At 47.0% G+C, this 23,223-nt stretch overlaps 1 protein-coding gene across 1 annotated transcript in view; it reads left to right on the forward strand.

The window, feature by feature from the left end:
- Positions 1–23,223, forward strand: part of SNTG2 (syntrophin gamma 2) — a 339,157-nt gene that overhangs the window by 234,394 nt on the left and 81,540 nt on the right. Inside the window, exon 19 of the mRNA XM_088026250.1 lies at positions 17,153–17,280. Within this exon, the coding sequence (XP_087882376.1) occupies positions 17,153–17,280 (128 nt within the window). The remainder of the gene's footprint in view (positions 1–17,152; positions 17,281–23,223) is intronic.

Consider the following 23,223-nt stretch of genomic DNA (forward strand, 5'->3'; position numbering starts at 1 on the left):
CAGCCATCAAAGGAATGAGATCTTGCCATTTGCAACGACATGGATGGAACTGGAGGGTGTTATGCTGAGTGAAATAAGTCAATCAGAGAAAGACATGTATCATATGACCTCACTGATATGAGGAATTCTTAATCTCAGGAAATAAACTGAGGGTTGCTGGTGTGGTGGGAGGTGGAGGGATGGGGTGCCTGGGTGATAGACATTGGGTAGTGTATGTGCTATAGTGAGCGCTGTCAATTGTGCAAGACTGTTGAATCACGGATCTGTACTTCTGAAACAAATAATGCAAGATATGTTAAGAAAAAAGAAAAAGAAGAAGATAGCAGGAGGGGAAGAATGAAGGGGAGTAAATTGGAGGGGGAGACGAACCATGAGAGACGATGGACTCTGAAAAACACAGGGTTCTAGAGGGGAGGAGGGTGGGGGGATGGGTTAGCCTGGTGATGGGTCTTAAAGAGGGACATTGCATGGAGCACTGGGTGTTATGCACAAACAATGAATCATGGAACACTACATCAAGAACTAATAATGTAATGTATGGTGATTAACATAACAATAAAAAATTAAAAAAAAAGAAAAGAAATTACAGACCTGTATTCCTGATGAACATCGATGCAAAGATCCTCAACAAAATATTCGCAGACTGAATTCAACAGTACAGTGCAAGGATCGTACAACTTGGTCAAGGGTATTTGTCCCAAGGATGCACGGTGGTTTCACTATCCATAGTTCAGTCACTGTGCTACCCCCACATTAACAAAACAAAGGACAGAAATCATCCCATCATCTCAACAGGTGCAGAAAAATGTCGTTCATAAAATTCAACATCTCTTCATGATGAAAATGCTCAACAGACTGTATACAGAGGGAATGTACCTCAATCCAGTAAAGCCCACCCTAACTGCTAAGTCCACAGCTAGCAGGGTATTCAGTGGTGAGAAGCTGAAAGGTTTTCATCGAAGGTCAGATGTAGGAGAAGGATGCCATTCTCCCTGGTCCTATTCAGCATAGGAGTCAAAGTCCCAGCCAGAGGAATTAGGCAAGAATAGGAAATAATAGGCATCGATATTGGAAAGGAAGAAGTAAAACTGTCTCTATTTGCAGTGACATGGTATTATATAGAGAAAACCCTAAAAACTCTACCAAAAACTGTTAGAAGTAATAAATTGAGCAAATATGCAGATCTACAAATATACAAAAAGACAAATACACAAAAATCTATTGTATTTCCATACAGTAATAAGAAACTATCAAAGTGAAAATTTAAGAAAATCCAATTTGAAATTGCATGAAAAAGAATAAAATACTTAGGGATAAATTTAACCAAGGAGGTTAAAGACCTGTACACTGGAAGCTATAAGACATCAATGAAAGAAACTGAAGAAAACACAAATAAATGAAAAGATAACTTATGATCATGGATTGCAAGAATTAATATCATTAAAATGTCCATACTACCCAAAGTAATCTACAGATTCAGTGCACTCCCCATCAAAATTCCTATAGCATTTTCCACAGAAATAGAACAATCCTGAAATTTGTATGAAGCCAAGAAAAAATAAGAAAAGCCAGAACAATCTTGAAAAAGAACAAAGCTGAAGGCATCATGCTCCCTGATTTCAAACTATAGTACAAACTTATAGTAGTCAAAACCATCTGGTATTGGCATAAAAACAGACACATAGATCAGTAGAATAGAATAGAGAGCCCAGAAATAAACCTATGCTTATGTGGTCAATTAGTTTATTACAAAAGAGCCGAGAATATACAATGGAAAAAAGAGAGTCTCTTCAATAATGGTGTTTGGAAAGCTGGGCAGCTACTTGTAAAAGAATGAAATTGGACCACTTTCTTACACCATACACAAAAATGAACTCAAAATGGATGAAAGACTTGCATGTAAGACCCGAAACCATAAACTTCCTAGAAGAAAATGTAGGGTATAAGTGCCTTGATATTAGTCTTGTTGATGATTTTTGAAATTTGACCCCAAACGCAAAGACAACAAAAGCAAAAATAAACAAGTGGAACATCACACAGAAAGGCTTCTGCACAGGGGCGCCTGGGTGGCTCAGTCGGTTAAGCGTCCAACTCTGGATTTCTACTCAGGTCATGATCTCAAGGTTGTGAAATTGAGCCCCACATCAGGCTCTGTGCTCAGCAGGGAGTCTGCTTGAGATTCTCTCCCTCTGTTCCTCCCCCACACTCCCTTTCTAAGAAAAAAATAAAAAGGCACAGCAAAGGAAACCATCAACAAAAAGGAAATATTTGATTTGTAAGGGATTAATATTCATTTACAAAAAACATATAGCTCAAGAGCAAAGACCATACGGTTTGATTAAAAACTAGGTAGAGAAACTCAACAGGTATTTTTCCACAGAAGACATCCAGATGGCCAACAGACACATGAAAAGATGCTCAACATCACTCATCATCAGGGAAATGCAAATCAAAACCACAGTGAGATATCACCTCACACCGGTCAAAATGGCTAGAATCAACAACACAAGAAACAACAGGTGTTGGGATGATGTGGAGAAAGGGGAACCTTGTTCACTCCCAGTGGGAATGCAAACTAGTGCAGCCACTCTGGAGAACAGTATGGAGGTTCCTCAAGACATTAAAAATAGAACCATCATATGACCCCACAATTCCATTTCTGGGAATATATCCAAAGGCAATGAAATCACTTTCTGGGAGAGATCCCTGTATTCCCATGTTCACTGCAGCCTATTCACAAGCACCAAGATAGGAAGAAACCTCATGGAGCAAGAATGTAGGTGTACCTACATCTGCATCTACAATGGAATCGTATATGGCCTTAGGAAAATGGGAAATCCTACCATTTGTGACAGCTTGGATGGACCTTGATGGGATCATACTAAGTGGAGTGAATCAGAGAAAGACAAATACTGTATGATTTCACCGATATGTAGAATCTAAAAAAAAAAAAAAACATCCTCATAGAAACAGTGACAGATCGGTGGCTGCCAGAGGTAGGCTGGGAGGAGGGGAACCAGGTGGACGTGGTCAGAAAGGAATAGTAATTGTGATGACCGCAATGACTGCCATGATTTACAGAGCAGGTTTTCTATGGCAGGAATCCTCCTAAATGCTGTGTATTTATCATGATTACCTGCTTTGTGCAGATAGGTGTAAAACGTAGCACACAAGATGTTAATTCATTTACCAAGGAACATGGCTAGTGCATGCTTGAGCCGGAATTTGAACCACTGTGTGCTCTGGGCCTAGAACTCTGCCTTCTGTAATGAACAGCTTTGTAACGTTTACCGTGTGCTCAGTATGCTTGAGCACCTCCTGTCTATTCATGCAGTCCTCATTACCTCGTTCAGGCAAGCTCTTGATTACTGCCATTTTACAGGTGAGGAACTGATTCTCGGGAAATTAGTAGTTCGCCAAGGGGTATAAATGGTGCCAGGGTGTAGACCAGAGTGTGGACCAGGCAGGCTGGCTGCAGGGGCTGAGAGAAGAGACTGGGTAATTTAGCATTAGGAAAATGCTTTTTCCATCAGCCATTCATCTGTTAAACAACCATGATTGAATATTCACGTATATAACTGTATTTTCTAGTCCCTTGGGATTGTGGTAGCCAACAACCTCAAAGAAGGCTATGGCCCGATCCCTGGAGCCCGTGAAAGTGTATGTTACTACCATGTGGAAGGGACCTTGCAGGTGTGTCTGAGACCTGAGATGGGGAGGGGATCCTGGGCTGCCACGTGGCCATGTACTCGCTGGTCCCCGTGCGAGAGGAGGTATGGGACAGTGAGGACCAGACTCGCCACCGGCGACCCTGAGGACCAGCCCTGCTCACACCGTCAGAGTCCTGCCCTCCTGCAGTGATAAGCAGTAAGTTTGTGTCGTTTTCAGCCACTGAGCTCAGGGCTAACTTGTTGCATGGCAGTTAGGACGCTGACGCTGAAGTCAGAATGGAGCCACATTCTTACACAGTTGCGGCAAGGCTCAGAAGCTCTCGTATCCCTGTTTGAGATGGATTTGTTTCTCCCATTATTATTAGTTCACAAAATGTTGGCTTTTCCCTTTGTAAATTGGAAATGACTGTCTCTTAGAACTTTCTTCATCCATCTTTGTCACATGGACCCAAGCTGTGTCTAACAAACTTTATGCAAGACATGGCTTCGCCACATTGGTGGGTAGCTACATTGGTTACGGGATTGTGCTGGGGCTCTGGCTCTTCTTTGAAGCCCCCAAGCCTACTTAATAATATCATATTTTTTTAGAAATTATATTTTCTCATCCTCCTCTCCTTTTCATCATGTGCTTCAGTATTTTATTGATCCTTATCTTAAGTAGATTGGGTAATGGTGGCAAGCCCGCTGGCTTCCAGTGGGCGCCCATTCCTTGGCCCCTCTCCTGGTGCCTCCCTAGGACTAAGACACACTGCAGCTGAACTACTCAGTCACATTCGTTTCAGGGAAACCCACACTTTCACAAATGAAAGTGCTCATGTCCCCATGATGGTCCATTTAGGAGTTGTTCCTCCCTGAAGATTGTCAGTAAGATTCCAGCAGGCTGTCCATGACAGCACAGTCGTCCTCGGCACAGTGGGTCTTCTTACTGATTCAGGAGCCTTCTCGGAACAAGAGGAGGTAGGGTCGGGCAGAGGGGAGGAGAGCAGGGCACAGACTGCCAAGGCTGTGGGGACCTCATACCTGCCACCGGCCCAGCAGCTTAGCACCGGTGCCATTATTTCCCAGAGGAGAAGGCTGCAAGGCGTCATCAGGCAGGTGCTCCCCACTTCCCACCGTGGCCTCCTGAACACGGATTCTTCGCTGTTTGAATGATGGGAAGCCATAGGCATGAAGGAAACCTTCCAGGGTGATTTCTTAGGTGTTGCTTTTTTTTTTTCCTGAAAAATATCTTGATAAAAACGTCAGTCTGGCGCTGGGCATTGGTGGTGAGAATTTTGCTGTTCTGAGGGTAACATTGGTGGGAATCTGTGTGAGGCAGGTGCCTTGGAGGGATTCGAGCAGAGCTGTTCACATGGACACTTTCACATGGTCTCCTCTCCATGCTTCCAGACAGTAAACAGAAATTTAAAAGGTGCGCTAATGAGGGTGCATCCCCCCAAATTAGCATCTGTACTGTTTGAGATAATCTCGGCTAAGACCAAAGTTCAACATCCGTGAAAAATGAGCTGCTGAGAAAATTTAGTATAAGCAGGTGCTGGAGTGGATGTGAAACCTGATGACGGAGAACAGGCTCTCACACCTGTGTTGTGTTCAGCAGTAACTGCATACCTCCTGTGTTTCAGGCACAGCGCTGTATCATCATAAGTCACCCTTTCCAGTCTCCCAAAGGTGGCCACGTTAACTCTGCTTATAGATTAGGAAAGTGAGGATCACGGTTACATCCAGGGCCCCAGGTAATGAGTAGCAAAAATAAGTAGAAAGGTTGGAGCCAGGTCTGTGTTTGGGTTAAACAGCGTTTCTCATCGAGGGGATATATTCGTATAAAATACACATTTGTATGTAATTATAATAACACAATATTTGTTTCTCCTTTACTTTACTTATGTTATACGTATTAAGTATGTATGTTTATATAATGCATATAAGTATTTATTTGGAAGGCTGAGTTGATCCGGAGACAGAACAGGATGAGCCCAGGATGGTGTAAGGCAACAGCAGGTGTTGGGGACCCAGCAGACAGTGAGGCTCAGAAACAGAAGTCCAGGCCTGAGAAGTATTGAGATTCAGGCCTCCTGGTACTGCATTAAATTACTGTTCTGGTCTGGGTTTGTCCACCACACACGTACTTTGCAGGCAGTTGTGTTCAGACACAGGACCTGAGACCGTGGACGGCCTAAGAACATACAGAGTATATTCCATATAGGTCTTCTCCAGAGTTCCACTGAGTGTGTAAATATGACAGGTTTGTTGGTAAATTTACTGATTGAAATTCAGACCCTGAAAGCGTCGAGTAGTAAATTCTAACTGACGAGTTCTTCCTTCCAAGCTGTGATTTGGGTCTGAAATCACACCACAAAGTGTGTGTGGGTCTGAGCTCTGGTTCAGGAATCAGCACGACCCGACATCTTCAGACCCCTGGAAGCCTTGCTTTGCCCGGAGCCCCCCCCCCCAACTCTGAGCCCCGGCCCCATATCTGATGACATCACATGTGCTGTCCCTGGGACAACTGTGCACAAAACAGCCATGTCTGTGGTCTGCATCCCCCATTCTTTTGTGTCCAGGGACCTAGTGAAGAGCATAGAGACCAGACCAGAGCTGTTTGCACTGTTGCAGAAGAAGTAAGCACCTGTCACAGGGAAGCTCGTGCTGCTGTCACCACGCCGTCCCCCGCCACCCTGCCCCACCGGTAGCACACGTGACCACCTGCTGCATCCCTCACCGCTCTGTGGGGACCCTCTGATGTCACAAGAGTGAGGAGGTGAGGGATGCGCCCAGCAGGTGGAGAGGCCGTCAGGACGAGGGCGCCAGGAGCCGCTTCCAGGTGGGGGTTGTGGAGGGGCTGGGCCTCCTTGGGCAGCCCCTATGGCCGCTGGGAAAGAACCACAGAACAAGATGCAGGCATTCCTCACCCTCGCTTGTGGCAAACGGCTTCCATGGACGTGGTAGCAACAACATTCCCTCCCACATCTGAAGTTTCAGAGAAATCTTTCTGTCTGTAATAGATTTCTACTAAAATCACATTTAATTATATTGTACTATTTTAATTTTATAGTTTTGTATGAGCAGCAGCTAAAACTTAGAGTTCTTTTGTAATGAAAAGGTGGAAATGGTGAATTGCTGTTCTTGCATTAACTGTAATTTATATTCAATATTTCTGCTTTTCTGTCTTATTCAGTGGATTTGCTTTTATGTCAAAAGCACAAAATGACTCAGCGAGATATATCGTGTGTAAGAAGATAGGCTCCATGGTTTCCCTTAAAATATCCGGTGTGTCACAAGGAGTGAGGGACAGAGGGGGCCATCGTGCTCCTCCTCTGCCTGTGTCTCCACTGGCACGGCCGCGTCCCAGGTGGCGGGAAAACCGTGTCCACATGAGCCGGGCTGCCGTTCGAGGGAGGAGCTCAGCACAAACCACAGGAAAGGATTCTGAAGGAAGAAAATCCTCTACACAAAAGACAGTTTCCTTCGTTTCAGAGACCTTCAAATATCGACAGACAACTGAAGACATGCCAAGGAAATTAAGTGATACGCAGCTAGAAAACTAGGAAATATGTGACTTTTAAAAAGCTACATAATTTTAAACTCCTGTAGAATCACTGACCAAGAATTTATTTAATTTAGTAAATGGTACATTCTGGTAAGAGTCAAACCTTGTGTGGGTTCCAGGTCCCTTTGTGTGGTCTGTTTTAGCTGTAGATTCTTTTTGTGTAAAAAGGAGCAAAAAGTACTTCTGCTGCTGTCTTAAAATATTGTTACATTAAATAAATATTTGTTTTGTTTATTTTGTGTTTCGAAGGGTGTGACCATACTCAGTGCCCAGAGGAAAGCGCCGGGCTGGATTCGTTCCTTACTCAGGAGGCAAGGTGGCACTGCTCAGGGGCATTCCCTGGCCTCTCGCAGGGACTTTGGGTGGTGGGCTGTCCAGGGCCGTGAGCCCTCTGAGCTGGGTGGGTCGGGACATTGTGCGGAGGCAGGTCAGTGATGTGGAGCTGGCGCCTGTCTGCCTACCTGCTCCTCCGGAGTGCGTCCATGGGGCAAGCAGTCCGTGGGGACACAGAGCGGTCTGTCCTGGCCTGGGCGGTCATCCTGGTGTCACCAGGATGGGCTCATGGCGCATTAAAGGCCCATGAGGCAGCTCTGGCACTTGCTTTCTCTGTGGCTGGAGAATGGCTTTCCCAGCGGTTTGAACCTTGCATGTGGGTAGTGGCGTGGTGTCCTGCTTCTCAGGGTGCACCCGAGGACCTGGTGCACAGTGCCCCTCTGCTCCGGCCCCATCACCCACAGGACATGTGGACAGTGGCCCTCCAGCTGAACCGCCTCCCGCCTGCACGTGCATGTGCAGCTGAGGCAGAAGCTGCCCTGTAGGCGCAAGGAGGAAGCCATGGAGGCCTGGGCTGTCACACACCACGGAGACCAACCCGCAAGGAGAACAATTCCTGAAGCAAAATTACCACGTCAAAGTCACTAAAGAAAGCTGAAGGAAAAATTACAATATAGATACAGCATAATCACCAAGGCTTTCCCCAAAATGAGCATGAAGCCCGCCCTGTGTGAAGGTGATTACAGTTTTTTTAAAGTAAAAAAGACGAGAACATGGAACGTGAATACTGTTTAGAAGGGCCTGTGATACTGCAGTCAAAATAATCCGTCATCAGAGACGCCGTGTACTTACCTTAAATTAGATACTGACAGTGAAATTAATTACATAATTACTAAAAAAATCCCTTAAAAACTTTTCAGAGCAGTGATGCGGAACTCAGAGGTAACAGTTCACTGTGGCTTCTTTGCCTCTTGTAGCTGAATCTCTGATCCTGAAAAAGTAGTTTCTCGTGTTCGTAACAGATTTAAAATTCCACACTGGTATGTGGGCCAAGATCCAAAACGCAGATGACTGCCTCATACCCATTTGTAGGTCTTGTAGGGAAAACCAGTTTATTCAGACTGTTAGATTTCTTTATTTTTTTCCATTTACTTTTTAGGAGTGTAAGTGAGTTGCATCTTGTTTTCCACAAAAAAAGTATTTATAAAAGTCTTACATGTATTTTGTTCTAATCAGTTTCATTTCTAAAAGCATGAATTTTATGATACAAGGTCATAACATCTGAGTAAGGCAAGGAGTATTTTTTTTAAAGATTTTATTTATTTGACAGAGAAACAGTGAGAGAGGGAACATGAGCAGGGGGAGTGGGAGCAGGAGAAGCAGGCTCCCCGCGGAGCAGGGAGCCCAATGTAGGGCTCAATCCCAGGACCCTAGGATCATGACCTGAGCCGAAGGCAGACTTGTAACGACTGAGCCACCCAGGCACCCCAAGGAGTATTTTCAAAGCCTGTCTCCTCAGGGCTGTGCAGCGAGGGGGGAAGCAGCATGCTGGGGACACATCTGGGGCTGCCCCTCACAGTGCAGCCCATCTGCTCTTGGTGTCACGCCCCAGACCCCTGGTGACCCTGACGGCTTCACCCTGTGACCATGTCAGCCTGGGAGAGTCACATACACTTCACAGCTTGAAAGTATAGGGATGATTGCGACTGTTCCTTCAGTCTCCTCTGAGTTGTCAGGGCCCCACAGGGTCCTTGTTGGCCAGGTCAGTGTGACCGTGTGCGCAGCTTTGGCCCCTCTACCCCCAGCCACACAGTGCTCTGTGTCACCGTGCACAATACTGAGGTGCAGTGTTCTGCACCATTATGATTGTGTTATAGTACAGCATGAAATTATGTTAAAAATGGGCCCATACCTCTCCAGCAGGATTTATCAAGGTAGAAATTGCAAACTTGTGACCCACAGGCATGGTCATCTGCTGGGCAGAACACTCATTTTTGATTGAACACTAAGTGGTGTAAGTTTGGTTGCTTGCTAGCATTTGAGTCTTTCCTAGGTTTAATAATCAGTCTTTATTGATCAAGATAAAAAAGAAATCAAAGTCCCATTGCTGAGCATCTCTAAGACTAACACTGGGCCATGAGAGCCCACCACCAGGAAGCATATTCTAAAGAGCCATGTATACTAACGTTTTGGGCTTGCAGTCTTCCGTCTATGGTCTGCATAACTGAAATGTGGCGTACCACCTTCTCAGTAGTCTCCAGTGAGAAACCACTCTGTAATTGTTCACTCTGTTAGGTCAGAATCTCCAAAATTCAGAACTTCAGTAATGCCAGCAATTGCTGCCCATTCTAGTGACGTGTTAGTTAATTTCATGGAAATAAATGTGGAAGGAAGCTGGCTATGAGCCCAGGGTGGGTGCCTCAGACTGAATAGGTAGGCCACGAACAAGCATGAGGTATGTAGCACTGTGCTCTTGTATGAAAATATTATTGAAAATCATTTTAATTATTTAATTTATTCAAAATTATTTTAAAACTACAATTAATATTTCTGTTTAAAAAATTGCATTTAGACCCAAATGTCCATTGATGATGAATGGATAAAGAAGATGTGGTATGTACACACAATGGAATATTACTCGGCCATCAAAAAGAATGAAATCTTCCATTTGCAATAATGTGGTGGAGCTAGAGTGTATCATGCTAAGTGAAAAAAGAGAAAGACAAATACCATATGATTACATTCATATGTGGAATTTAAGAAACAAAACAGATGAGGAGGGAAGAAAGAGAGGGAAACAAACCATCAGAGACTCTTAATGACAGAGAATAACCTGAGGGTTGATGGAGGGAGGTGGGTGGGGGATGGGCTAGATGGGGGATGGGAGGGCACTTGTGATGGGCACTGGGTATGTAAGTGATGAATCACTGAATTGTGCTCCTGAAACCAATATTGCATATTATTGCATATTAACTAACTAGAACTTAAATAAAAAATTTAAAGTTAAAAGTTGCATTTAGATTATGCACTGAATGATGTTTCACCAACCTACAAACGTGGACTTTTTTAACACACTTCTTCCTAGTAACAGACAAAGTGCATGGGGAACTAGAGTATCCCATGTAGGATGGCCCTGCTGCATGGAAGCAGTGTTTCATGATGTGTGTCAGAACATGTGCAGTGTCAAATTAATGGAGATTTCAAAGTCCTATCTTCATGCCTGTAAAATATGAATCTCAGAGAAAGTGGCCTAAGAATTTATCTCTTACAAATTCCCTTTATGATTTATATGCACAGTGAAATTTTCAAGTCCTTACACGAGACATTGGACACAGGAAACAAGACTAAGCAGCTGGTGGCATAAATCTCCTATCCAACACAGGCTCTGCGATCAGCGAGCGCAGAAAGAACAAGGAGCGTTAGAAGCCCACACAGCATATCTTCTGCAGTAGAACCACTACACTCCAAACAACAAGGCACACTTGTTCTCAGGCACTGGGCAGCTGGCAGTCTAAGCCATGAGCCCTGAGAGAAGGGACATCACAAGATGAGCACCACCTGGGACTGGAACTCAAGCATAGCACGTGGTCCTGCTGCACTGAGGAGACAAAGACAAGGCTGCAGGGCCTCTGAATCAGCCTGAACCTGTGGGCAAGGCAGCAGAGTCCCCTGAAGGAGGTGGTGCGGGTGAGTTGGAAGTTTGTGTATAAGTTTTCCAGAAGTCCTTGGTTGAATGCCAGGATACCAGTGCACAAGGAAAGACTTTTCGGTGCCCCTCTGGAAAGGCACTGAGGGGCATGAGCAAACAAAGATACTAGAGATCTAACAGTGCTGATAACACTACAGGTCCACCGCACCTGGGGTGGAGAAACTTAACTCGCAGACATGCAGCTGTGAATCCGGAAGGGCTACACCAGAGGCACGAGGGTCACCATAAAACTGTCCTAACAGAGCCTAAAACCAAGCTTCGAGAACACCTGCAGACAAGACAGCTTGGGACGCGGAATGCCTTAAAGTTACAGGGGTTTAATAAACACCTTCGTTTTCCACAAACCCACCACCCCTGTGTTTAAGGTGATTATAATAGGTATGTTGAACAAAAATCCACAGGAAGAAGATATAACCACTACCTTGTGTCACTGACAATGTCCAGTGAGCAATCAGAAATTACTAGTGATGCAAAGAAATAAGAAAAAGTGATAGGAAACTAAGAAAAAATGTAATCAGTATAAATAGACCCCATGTGAAGATGCTGAATTTAGCAGACCAAGGACTTAACACTTTCAAATATGTTTAAGGCCTTAGAGGAAAACATGGTCTTAATGATTAAACAGATAGGGACTCTCAGTGAAGAAACTGAAACTTCAGAAAATAAATGGTAACCATAATAACTGAACTAAACACCCGCTAGTTTGGCTTCCCGCAGATTGACGATGGCACTAGGAGTGGTCAGGAGACTTGGGGACAAACAGAAAAATTGCCAATCTCAAGAACACAGAGAAAAAGACTGACAAACAAATGAGCACCAGTGACGTGTGGGACACATCAAGGGAACGAGTCCCAGAAGGAGAATGGGAATGAACACAAGCTAGATGCATACAAAGAAAACTATTTGCAGGCATATCCCCATCAAACTGTGGAAAACCAAAGAAGAGGAGGAAATTTAGGCAGCAGCCAGATTTTAAAAAGGCATTTCTTACCCAGGAACGATGATATAAGTGAATGTTTATTAAGAATTTTACATGCAGGGCGCCTGGGTGGCTGAGTTGGTTAAGCGACTGCCTTTGGCTCAGGTCATGATCCCAGGGTCCTGGGATCGAGTCCCACATCAGGCTCCCGGCTCAGTGGGGAGCCTGCTTCTCCCTCTGACCCTCTCCCCTCTCATGCTGTTTCTCTCTCTCTCAAATAAATAAATAAATAAAATCTTTAAAAAAAAGGATTTTACGTGCAAGGGAAAATATTGTTTAAAAAATGACAAGATACAGATATTTTAAAGTAAACTTAAGAAACTGTCACCAGCAGAGCTGCACTAAAAGAAATCCTAAGAGAGGATCTTCCAGATGAACGGACAGGATGCCAGATGGAGATGCGCATGCACAGGAGGAGTGAGGAGCACCATGAGTCGTAAATATGCGCATGTGTTTATAAAATACCTAATTTTTCTTCTCTGAATTTCTTTTAAAGCTAAATGATAGAATGATAGCAAATCAAAGCGGAAGTGATGATGTATGTGGAAGTAAGAGACACAGCAAGAATAGCACAAAGGGTAGGGCACCTGGGCGGCTCAGTAGGCGGAGCGTCTGACCCCTGATTTCTGCTCAGGTCATGATACCAGGTCATGACCATGCCCTGCATTAGGCTCCGTGCTCAACTGGGAGTCTGCTCAAGATTCTCTCTCTCCCTCTCTCTCTGCTGCTCCTTCTGCTCATGTGCATGCTTTCTCTCTAAAATCAATCATCAATCAATCAATCTTTAAAAAAAAAACAGTACACAGGGTAAGGACCAGGCATGCTGAGCTGATCTGTTGTAAATTCTTACACTTGTGAAGTGAGCTGTTGGAAGGGAAACATATCAGATATGAGGTTTGAAGTGATGCGATATATTGACTCAGAGTAAACCCTGATAAAATCAGAATGTGTGTTACGATTTCTATAGCCAATGAGGAGATAAAAAAGAATAATGAAAAAAATTAACCCCAGAAAAGAAGAATATGCTCAACAAAGTAGAAGAAAATCCAAGAGGAACAAATAACAAATTAGCAATATGTAATTAAACCCAGGGACATGAGAATTACATTAAATGTAAATGAACCAAACATTCCAATTAAAACATAGAAGTTATCAGACCGAATTAGAAAGACCCTTACTACTGAAAATATTATTTAAATATAAAGGTACAGACAGGTGGGGATTAAGAGTGGAGAATATATGTACATAGTAACCATAAAAAGGTGGCTTTGTTAATGTCTTACAAAGTAGTCTTCAAGAATGTACAAAACCAAAGAGGAATGTTTCATTATGATTAAAGTATCAACTCATCAGGAAAACATTATAATCCTAAATATGGCATGCACCTAAAAATAACAGAGCTTCCAAATACATGAACTCAAAACTGGCAGAAATGAGAAATAAACCCATCACCATATTTGGAGATTTTAATACTCTTTGTACAGAAGTTGATAGGACATGTAGATGCAACATCAGTAAGGACATAAAGGACAGAGCCAACCTTATAAATCAACTGGAACCTAACTGACTTTTAGACGGAACTACACCCAAAGCCTATAGGATGAACATGGAGCATTCACCAAGATCACATGCGGGCTTATGATGGGCTGTTTAGGATGATAAACACAACAATTCTGTAATTTGTGAATTCTGTTGAAGAAATAATATGTGACCTTCACAAAGTCTTTCAGAGGATAGAGGAAGAAGACCCATATCCCACTAATTCTGCGAGGCCAGGATAATATTGATGCCAGAACCTTTCAATGATATGTTAAGTAATGAACATCACAGACAACAGCCTGCATCAATGTAGATACAAAATGGTCAACAACATATGAAAAAGTCAAAAGGATAAGTCTTCCTGAGCAGGTCAGGTATCCCAGCAATGCAAGCCTGGCCCAGTAGTCAAACCCCAAACTTAACTGACAGCACAGTGAATGTGTTTATAATATCCTCAAACTGGAGGCAATCCAGATCCTTCAGCAGGTGAATGCAAACAATAGAATACTGTTCCCTGATGAAAATGGATGATCTGCAGATACATCTCACAGACTTCCTGCTGGATGGAGCCAAATGCAAATATTTCCTGCATGGTTCTATTTATAAAAATTCTAAAAGAGTCCGAACTACAGTACCTGATCTGACAGAAATCAGATCGGCGACTGCCTCAGCTGGAGGGCAGAATTGTCTGCAAACGGGCATAGGGAATTAGGTTCTGGTGGCTTGGGGTGTATCTAAATCACAAAACTTACCAAACTGTGCATCCATCCGTACATGTAGGAAATTTATGCCTCAGTACAGTTCAGTTAAAAATTAAAGGATGAATTGCAAAATCCACAATCATCCAAAGTAGAAATATGACAGCAATACCTAAAAAGTTGCTTTCAAATCTCTTAGTTAAACATAAAGTATTAAAATAATATTTTTTCTTAAAAAATGACTTAACGACATATTCAGGCTTCCCGCAGAGGTGAGGATGTGGCGTTGGTGTTTTTGGCTCAGGAGCGCACGGGAGGCCCGCCTTCCCTCATTCTTAGCTCCGGCCTCTGCACTTGGGAGAATTATGGATGCCGCTGTCAGGCCACAGCCTCCGCTGATGCTCGTTCCTGCAGAATCAGCCCTTATTCCCTCGCAGCTGCTGCTCATTCCCACGGGGCCACCAGCTTCTCGGGCCAGGCTTTACTCTGCTTTTCGGATGGAGCCTCAGTCGTGTTAAGTAATCCTGTAAAGCGTAGAGACACTGTGTTCTCTTCCAGCAAATGCTAATAATTGCTAAGTGACATTCAAATATAGACATCATTCCAAGGGAGTTACCGAGCAAGAGAAAGTTCTCCCCACTCAAAGAATAAATAGAACAAATCTTAGTCACTTTCCAGAAGCAGAGTTTCTATTAAACAGAAAGTTCTCTGCCTCTGGGCTCAGGTGTCTGCCTTCAAGTCCCACTTTGTATCAACGGTGACCAGTAAACATTCTTTTCTGATCTACCCTTGATGATGATTATCTGCAGTAGGACCACAAGTAGGTTTTAAAGAGAGAATAGGGAAAAGATCATCAGGAAATATACAAAATGAATGATGAGGCTTGGACCGATTTTTTCTTTTTGAATTTTGTATTTCCCGAGCGTTTGGGGTGCGGTCCTATCTCCGCCGTACTCAGAGAGTGTAGCCTGAGGCGCTGTTTGTCACACCCGAGTGTATGTGGGTGCAGAGAACAGAAACACTGACGTGCACTGTGCCTGTGTGTGGCGAGTGAAATATTGGAAGGTATCTTCTTTCATCTACTTTTATTCACTTCCCCAATTTTATAAATCTTGTATTATAAGTACTTAGTTTTCCATGAGTTTCTTAAATGTCTGCATCGTGGCATTTTGGGAAAACAGAAGGAAGGCCTGTGAGCGCGTCACCGCGGGGACTCCCTACAGCGGGGATGTGCCCCGCCCCACGGCCCCAGCCCTGACGCGGTGTCACCTCCCCCGGCCCCACGCCTTGGCCACACACCTCCGAGGTGCCAACTCAGCTCAGAGTCTGTCTCACGGTCACTGAGGCCGCTCACAGGGAGGGTCCTCGGACTTGGTCAGTCACACATCAGGGGTTTCAGAGCGGCCTTTTCTTCTTCAGGGAATCAAACGGAGGAGGGCGTGTTTTGTGTCTCCCTGCTCTGAAGTCTGCGTCGCCCACGGTGGGTGGCAGCTGTCCTGCAACTCCTGCCTTACGTGTGTAGGTCGCGGAGCCCAGACAGGTACAGCCCACGGCGCTCAGTTCGGCGGGTGGAAACATGCCTCATTGCTTCTGCGAGCTACTAAGCTGATACTAAAGGGGCAGAAATTAGAATTGAGAACTTCTGCTCTCTGCAGGAGGCATTTCCCTCAGGTGGGGATTCGCTCCCAAGTGTGAAGCTTACACTGGGGGCACTTGAGCTTCCTGAGGAGATCAGGCTCCAGAAGGTCCACCTGGACTCACTCTGCATGTTGTTCTCATCGGATGGCAGATGTAGGCTTCCCTGCAGGGCTGGGACCTTGACTCTTGTGCTGAGACGTCTCTCTCAGCAAGAGGGCGAGGAGCTGGACATCCCGGAGTGGAAAGCAAGGCACAGATGCCATGGGGAACTCCCCACCATGCCCCTTCTCCTCTGCTGGGTCCCCTGCCCTGGTCTAGGACAGGGCGTTGGAACACCCCAGACCTGATGTCTGCTGCTTACGTGGAACTAGACATTTGGAGCCAGTGGTGCTGAGTCAGGCGCTGCCGTGACCTGGCCGATGCCCTCACCCCTGCCCAGGGCTGCTTTCTTTGTCCTCGCTGTGGGCTCCACAGTGAAATGGATCAGGTGGCTGTCGCCCTCCCCGCCGCCCAGAACCCAGACAGGAACTTTGGGGGTCCTCTTGCCTAGAGCCCTCTGCCGAGTCTGCTGCTGGTGGACACCCGCCACATGGGGTCAGGTCACAAACCTGTGTGCACGGGTTCCGCACTTTCCGTGCCCCTTCCTGTCGTCTGCAGGCTCTGCACAGGAGTGGCCTGCTCTCCCTGCCCACCAGCCTCACACTGTGCCCACACCCACCAGACAGTGTGGCCTTGTGACCTGGACATTGTGAATGTGACCAGTACTAGTAGATACTGTCTCTTGGACCCAGAGTCGCTCTGCTTTGACATTGGAAGTCGGGGTAGCCCCTCCTGCCTCCTGGGCTCAGCACCTGTCTCCCCATCTCTTCCCCTTTGACCTTCCTCTTTTGTGCCATATTTTGTCAAAAAAAAGAAATAGTTTAAATTCACATAGAAGTGCACTTATTTCTTTCTAGGTCTTTGAGGAAATTATCACATGCTTTTTAACAGTTGAAATGTATCTGATGTGAATTGGACAGGGCACGGTGTTGGTCCTGCCCTATATTCGATGCCTTCTCACTGACTCTGTGACTGTTGGCTCTCCTTTATTTTGTACAGGCTCCATCATCACCTTCCTCGCCTGTAGCTAACGAACCAAAGTATGAGAAGCGCTGGCTAGACACCCTGTCAATTCCTCTGTCTATGGCTCGAATCTCAAGGTACAAGGCTGGAGCGGAGAAATTAAGGTGTGTGACCACTGTCTGAAAGGGCGAAAGCTCATGAACCCCATTCACGAACCAGTTCTTAGGAGTCACGGGGTGCTCCAGAGTATCTGGGTGCGGTTGTCTTCGGGCAGATTGATGAATACGCTGTAAGTCAGGCATCGGAAGAAAACAGTGATGGCAGCAGCAGTGGGTTAATTACTAGCAAGCGTTCTGTCCAGGGGGGACGTGACTCTCGTTAGTCCTTTTGAAACATAGTGATTAGAAGAAATTGTGTATTCAGTTATAAACGTTCACAGAATTAGATTGGAAACAAGACTGCATTTTTGTCCGAGGAGCAAGTGGTTTCAGAAAAGTCATTTAAACTCTGTGGGCCTCATTGTCGTCATTAATAAAATAAGAGGCTAGACCAGCATCCATGTTACATGACGCTCACTAGTTTTTGAGCGTGGTTAATTAATCAGCTTCAGAGATCCAAAGCGTGTCATCTGTGGCTGCCAGGGTCCCGTGGAAAGGCCAGCGAGTAAGTAGATGGTGCGGTTGTTTCCAGCTGTAAGACACGCGTGCAGAGAACTGTGTGAGCCGTGCATCTCTCAGCAAGGAAGGAGTTTGCTGGTTTGAAATCGAGCACTGTCCTTGATTAGACGTGTGTGCATGCCTGCATGTGTGTGCACCTGCCAGAATGTGCACCCACGTGGGTCCACACCTGCTGTACATGGGTGCCTGTGTGTGCTCGTGTGTGGCATGGGGGAGGGGAGAGGCCTGGGGTCTCTTCCTTCAGTGAAAGGGAAAGCCTGTCTAATAATGCTTTTGATGAATGGTTATAATTGGATTTTCAGGATTAACTGACATTAGCTACACAGCCTCTTACAGGGAATGTGCACACCCGTGACGGGGTCCTTATGACACCATAGCATGAACGGCACCTCAAAGTTTGGGTTTTAGATGTGTGGCCATCTTTGGAAAAGGTCAGTAGCCATGAAAAGTCAAAAAAAGGTGGGAAGAGACGGATGGAAATGTGGATAGATAGATGACAGATAGATGATCAATAGGTAGACAGGTAAGTAGAAAGGTAGGTAGAAGGGCAGACACAGAAGTAGGTAGGTGGGTAGAGATAGATCAACAGGGGGCCACCCATGTGCAGAGTTAATAGTAACAAAAGCAGCCAGTGTTCTTATGGCCACAGATCCCTGGTAAAATGTGCCTGTGTGTGGTTTTCTTACCACCTGTTTCTTGGTTGAAGCTGGTTTATTTAGGAGGTGAGTAGGGACTGGGGCTCATGCTCTTTGAGCTCTGCCTACCCCTGTGTTTGAATAAATGGCTCTTGGAAAATTAGGACCACTGAAAGTCACCAAGCACCTGCTGGCCAGCCTCTCTGCTGTCTCTCTCGAGGAAGGGAAGACGCGGACCAGCTTCTGGTCGGAGGGTCAGTGTGCTTGTTTCTCATGGGTGGTGCCCCCAGTGACGTCCGCAGGTGCACAACAAAATGCCCCTTCACGGAGCACAGGGTGACGTCGCCAGTGATGATACCTGCCCGTGTCTTACTAGCCAGGTGGCTGCCTGAGGTGCTGAGACGGGTCTCCTTCTTGTCAACAAAGAACCCGCCCATCAGGCCACGGGCTGGCGCCCATGGTGATGAGCACGATGCACCTACGGGATGGCACACGGCCAGTGCCTGCCACTCCACCCAGGTCCAGTGGGAATGCTGCTGAGCCCGCCAGCACACTGGAAGCCCTGGGACGCCTCATGAGACAAGAGCATGTTGTTTCATGAAGGCTCTGGGTCTTTTAACTCTGCTGACATCTTCTTGATTTTAAGCAAGGTGTTAATATGGGCAGGAAGGTGCAAAATAGCAAAATATTGAATCGGGACTCAAACTTCATTTTTTAAAACCTGTTTGTCCTGACACTGCTGGTGTTAATGCCCACGTTTGGGGGCTGAGAGGAGCCATGAGGCCCGCCTTCCCTGGAAGACCCTCTGGTCCCGTTTTGACCTGAACAGATAGGATCCAGCAGTTCTGCTGTATTTTCTCCCAAAGGAGAAAGTGGGGAGTATAAGGAACATGTTCAGAAAACACCAGTTCTAAATCAAAGTGTATTCTTTTTATAAAAATTAATTTCAGGTTGAACCATTTTGTAAATCTTGAACAAATGTAGCCTGGGAAGGGTGTTCAGGACGTGTCTCAGAGCGGATCAGAAACACGGGGTGAGGAGGTAGGAAGTCCGTGGCCAGAGGCCCCGCTGCCGTCTTTGGTGGGGGACCCCCAGGGTCTTTTCCTCCAGGATTTCCCCCAAAGTAATTGGCTCAGTAATGGTTGAGGTTCCTGAATTTCCTGAAATTTTTTTGGAAGATTCTTTATTGAGTGGATGCCAATGTAAACCTAAGTCATTTGAAGTATTTGAGGGTAAAACAGCGGCTGTCACAGGGGGACTGCTTTCATTCCCTGTGGCCCCCACCGCCTGCAGGACGGCTCCGCCGGAGGCTCTGCTCTGCTCATGGTCAGGGGCAGTGGCAGTGGTGTGGGTCAGAGGCCAAGCGGGAGCCGTGCTCATAGGTAGATTATCGTCCGGGTGAGGACTGAATCGTGGGTCATCGTCCCCATCGGTGACGACTGAATCGTGGGTCATCATCCCCGTCGGTGAGGACTGAATCGTTGGTCACCGTCCCCGTCGGTGAGGACTGAATCGTGGGTTATCGTCCCCGTCGGTGAGGACTGAATCGTGGGTCATCGTCCCCATCGGTGAGGACTGAATCGTGGGTCATCGTCCCCGTCAGTGAGGACTGAATCATGGGTCATCGTCCCCATCGGTGAGGACTGCATCGTGGGTCATCGTCCCCATCGGTGAGGACTGAATCGTGGGTCATCGTCCCCATCGGTGAGGACTGAATCGTGGGTTATCGTGTCCCCATTGGTGAGGACTGAATCGTGGGTCATCGTCCTCGTCGGTGAGGACTGAATCGTGGGTCATCGCCCCCATCGGTGAGGACTGAATCGTGGGTCATCGTCCCCATCGGTGAGGACTGAATCGTGGGTTATCGTGTCCCCATTGGTGAGGACTGAATCGTGGGTCATCGTCCCCGTCAGTGAGGACTGAATCGTGGGTCATCGTCCCCATCGGTGAGGACTGAATCGTGGGTTATCATCCCCACTGGTGAGGACTGAATCGTGGGTCATCGCCCCCGTCGGTGAGGACTGAATCGTGGGCTGCACAGTAAAGCATGGTTCAGAGTCTCATGGAGAATCGTGTGGTTTGGCCGCTGGGTTAGTTGTTGACACGTTTGCCCAACATCACGCGGAGAAGAGCATGGCCACTGGCAGGCTGATGGTTGTGAAGAGGACTTCGAGTCACCATCTGCTGTCCTGTGACCAGTGAGTGCACCCACCAGCCCGAATCCTGGTCTGTGATGGCTCCCATATGCCGGCGTCTGGCAGAGGGGCTGGCCACATGCTCTGTCCGGCCTCACTGGGCTGAAATCCAGCTAGAGGCCGGCTGCTCTCGCCTGCGGTTGGGAGCCTCTTCAAGCCTCGTTCAGGTGGTTGGCAGAATTCAGTTCTTGAGTTTGTAGGACCCCGGGGCCAGGGCCGCTGTCACTGCTGAAGCCCACCCACGTTCCGTGCCATGTGTCCCCACACCTGCCAGGCAGCACCAGGTTTTCAGTGCGTGGAACCCTGACTTCTAGTCACCGACCTCCAGACCCCAGTGTGAAGGGATCGGTTGGGCCCACTGATTTCAGACCGCTTCCAGCGGCACCTCAGTCTGTGTCTGAGGAAGCTGTGTGACCCTCGGTTGCTGTTCTAGAATCTGCCTGCAGCGGCTGCTCCACCAGCCTGTCACCCTGGCAGCACACACATGTCTGGATATGTCTTAGGTGTGTATCCTCTAAATATGCCATTGGCTTGGTTGTGCTTTCACCCGGTACCTTGGGAAGGATGATGGTTTGGGATCCCAGCACCCGGACTTGAGTCAAGGTGTGTGTGTGGTGGGGGGTGTAGAGAGAAAATGCAGAGAACAGAGAGTCACCAAATGCTTGCAGAATGTCCAAAATCATCCCAATGTGAGGAAGCTTCCTGAGATCACTGTGGAGAAGGCACTATAGAGCACGGGCTCTCCAGGACGAGGAGAAGCTACCTGACTGCCAGGGAGGCACACTGCGCACGGGAAAGAGCCCTGGGTCTGGAATCAAGATAGAGCCCTTTGCCTGTGCCTTTCCAGAGCCCCGCGGCTTCACCAAGTGAGGCTGTTTCTGATCTTGTCCTTGTCTGTTTGAACAGGTTTGGCAGGAGAAGATGTTAACACTTCACTGCTTCCTGAGATTTTGTGCAGGTAACATAAAATAAAGTTGTAGGTTTAAAGAAGCTTTGAAGTATACCTAATGTAGGGTTACAACAGTTTCTAAATTTTTGGAATACGAATGCCTAACCTGAAGGAAGAAATTCACAATTTGAGTGATTATCACCGAAGATAATCCAAGTCTGCGTCCCACGCTCAGTCTGCACGGCTGGGCTCCCCCAGGATGTGACTTCCTGGGGTCCCACTCTGGCTCAGTGTGCGGTGGGGCAGCTCTCCCAGGGCATGGCTTCCTGGGGTCCCACTCTGGCTCAGTGTGCGGTGGGGCAGCTCTCCCAGGGCATGGCTTCCTGGGGTCCCACTCTGGCTCAGTGTGCGGTGGGGCAGCTCTCCCAGGGCATGGCTTCCTGGGGTCCCACTCTGGCTCACTGTGCAAGGGGGCTCTCCCAGGACGTGGCTTCCTGGGGTCCCACTCTGGCTCAGTGTGCGGTGGGGCAGCTCTCCCAGGGCATGGCTTCCTGGGGTCCCACTCTGGCTCACTGTGCAAGGGGGCTCTCCCAGGACGTGGCTTCCTGGAGTCCCACTCAGACCAGCCTTTTCCATACCCCTCGTTTGATGTTGGCCTCTCAAAGAGTAAGAGTTGTTGATCTTGTTTATTTTACTGAAACACAGAAACAAGGGAGGAGGGGCAGGAGGAGGGAGGGAACTTTGGGTTTTCTGTCCCACTTCCGTTGAGTTTTTGAAAATAACAGTGAAGGGACACCTGGGTGGTTCAGTCGGTTAAGCTCAGGTCATGATCTCGGGTTCGTGGGATTGAGCCCTGTGTGGGGCTCCACGCTCAGGGAATCTGCTGGAGATTCTCTCTCCCTTTGTCCCTCCCCCTGCATTCTCTTGTGTTCTCTCACATGCTCTCTTTCTCAAATAAAATCTCAAAAAAAGAAAAGAGTGAAGTGATGTCTTACCTCGTACAGCACGATTCCATTGTTCTTCGTAGAAGATGACCTTACTTTAGAAGAAAGCCCATCAGGGGCCGGATGGGCTTCACCATGGTCCTGCTAGAGCTGACACATTGTAGATACCAACATTTTGAAAAGTGATACTACCTGTCAAAATTACCCTGCTAAATACTCTGACTTATTTTGCAAAGGCTGGTCATGTTTAAATATTCATACCAGAAAAGGACTTGTCTGGTAATTTTCTGTCGTTGAGAACCCTAAAGGCGCAGCCTCATGGTGCCTGAGCTGTGGTTGGGCAGAGTTGGGGAGACCCTGTCTGGGGTGGGTAAGCATCTCAGTAAGGGGAGCAGCTTGTACAGGATGTGGATGGAGTTGGTGGTAAGAGGGACGGTCAGGAACTCAGGGTCTGGTCTGCATGGGTGCTCGGAGGTTGGGCTCCTGTGGTCGTCGTTAGGCTTCGTGTTTGTCCAGGAGGATGGTGGACAGTGGGAAGGACGGGCCAGACGTGTGGTGGGAGAAGCATCGTCAGCGGTGAGGTGTGCAAGTTTGTGGTCTTCGTCGTCTCTCTCAGGTGTGATCACGAAGAGCCCTTGCCCCGCCTGCCCCCATGCGGCCCCTGGGAGCCCCGGTCCCCACAGACTGGCAGCCCCCACACGTCAGGCTGCTGCTGTCCTCAACACTCTGGCTCTGAACTTTCTGGAAATTTCATTTTGGGGAGAGAA

Source organism: Eumetopias jubatus, unplaced genomic scaffold (assembly GCF_037043125.1).
Source record: "Eumetopias jubatus isolate StellerSeaLion01/CBP00866 unplaced genomic scaffold, mEumJub1_p1.0 scaffold_9, whole genome shotgun sequence".
Lineage (NCBI taxonomy): Eukaryota > Metazoa > Chordata > Mammalia > Carnivora > Otariidae > Eumetopias > Eumetopias jubatus.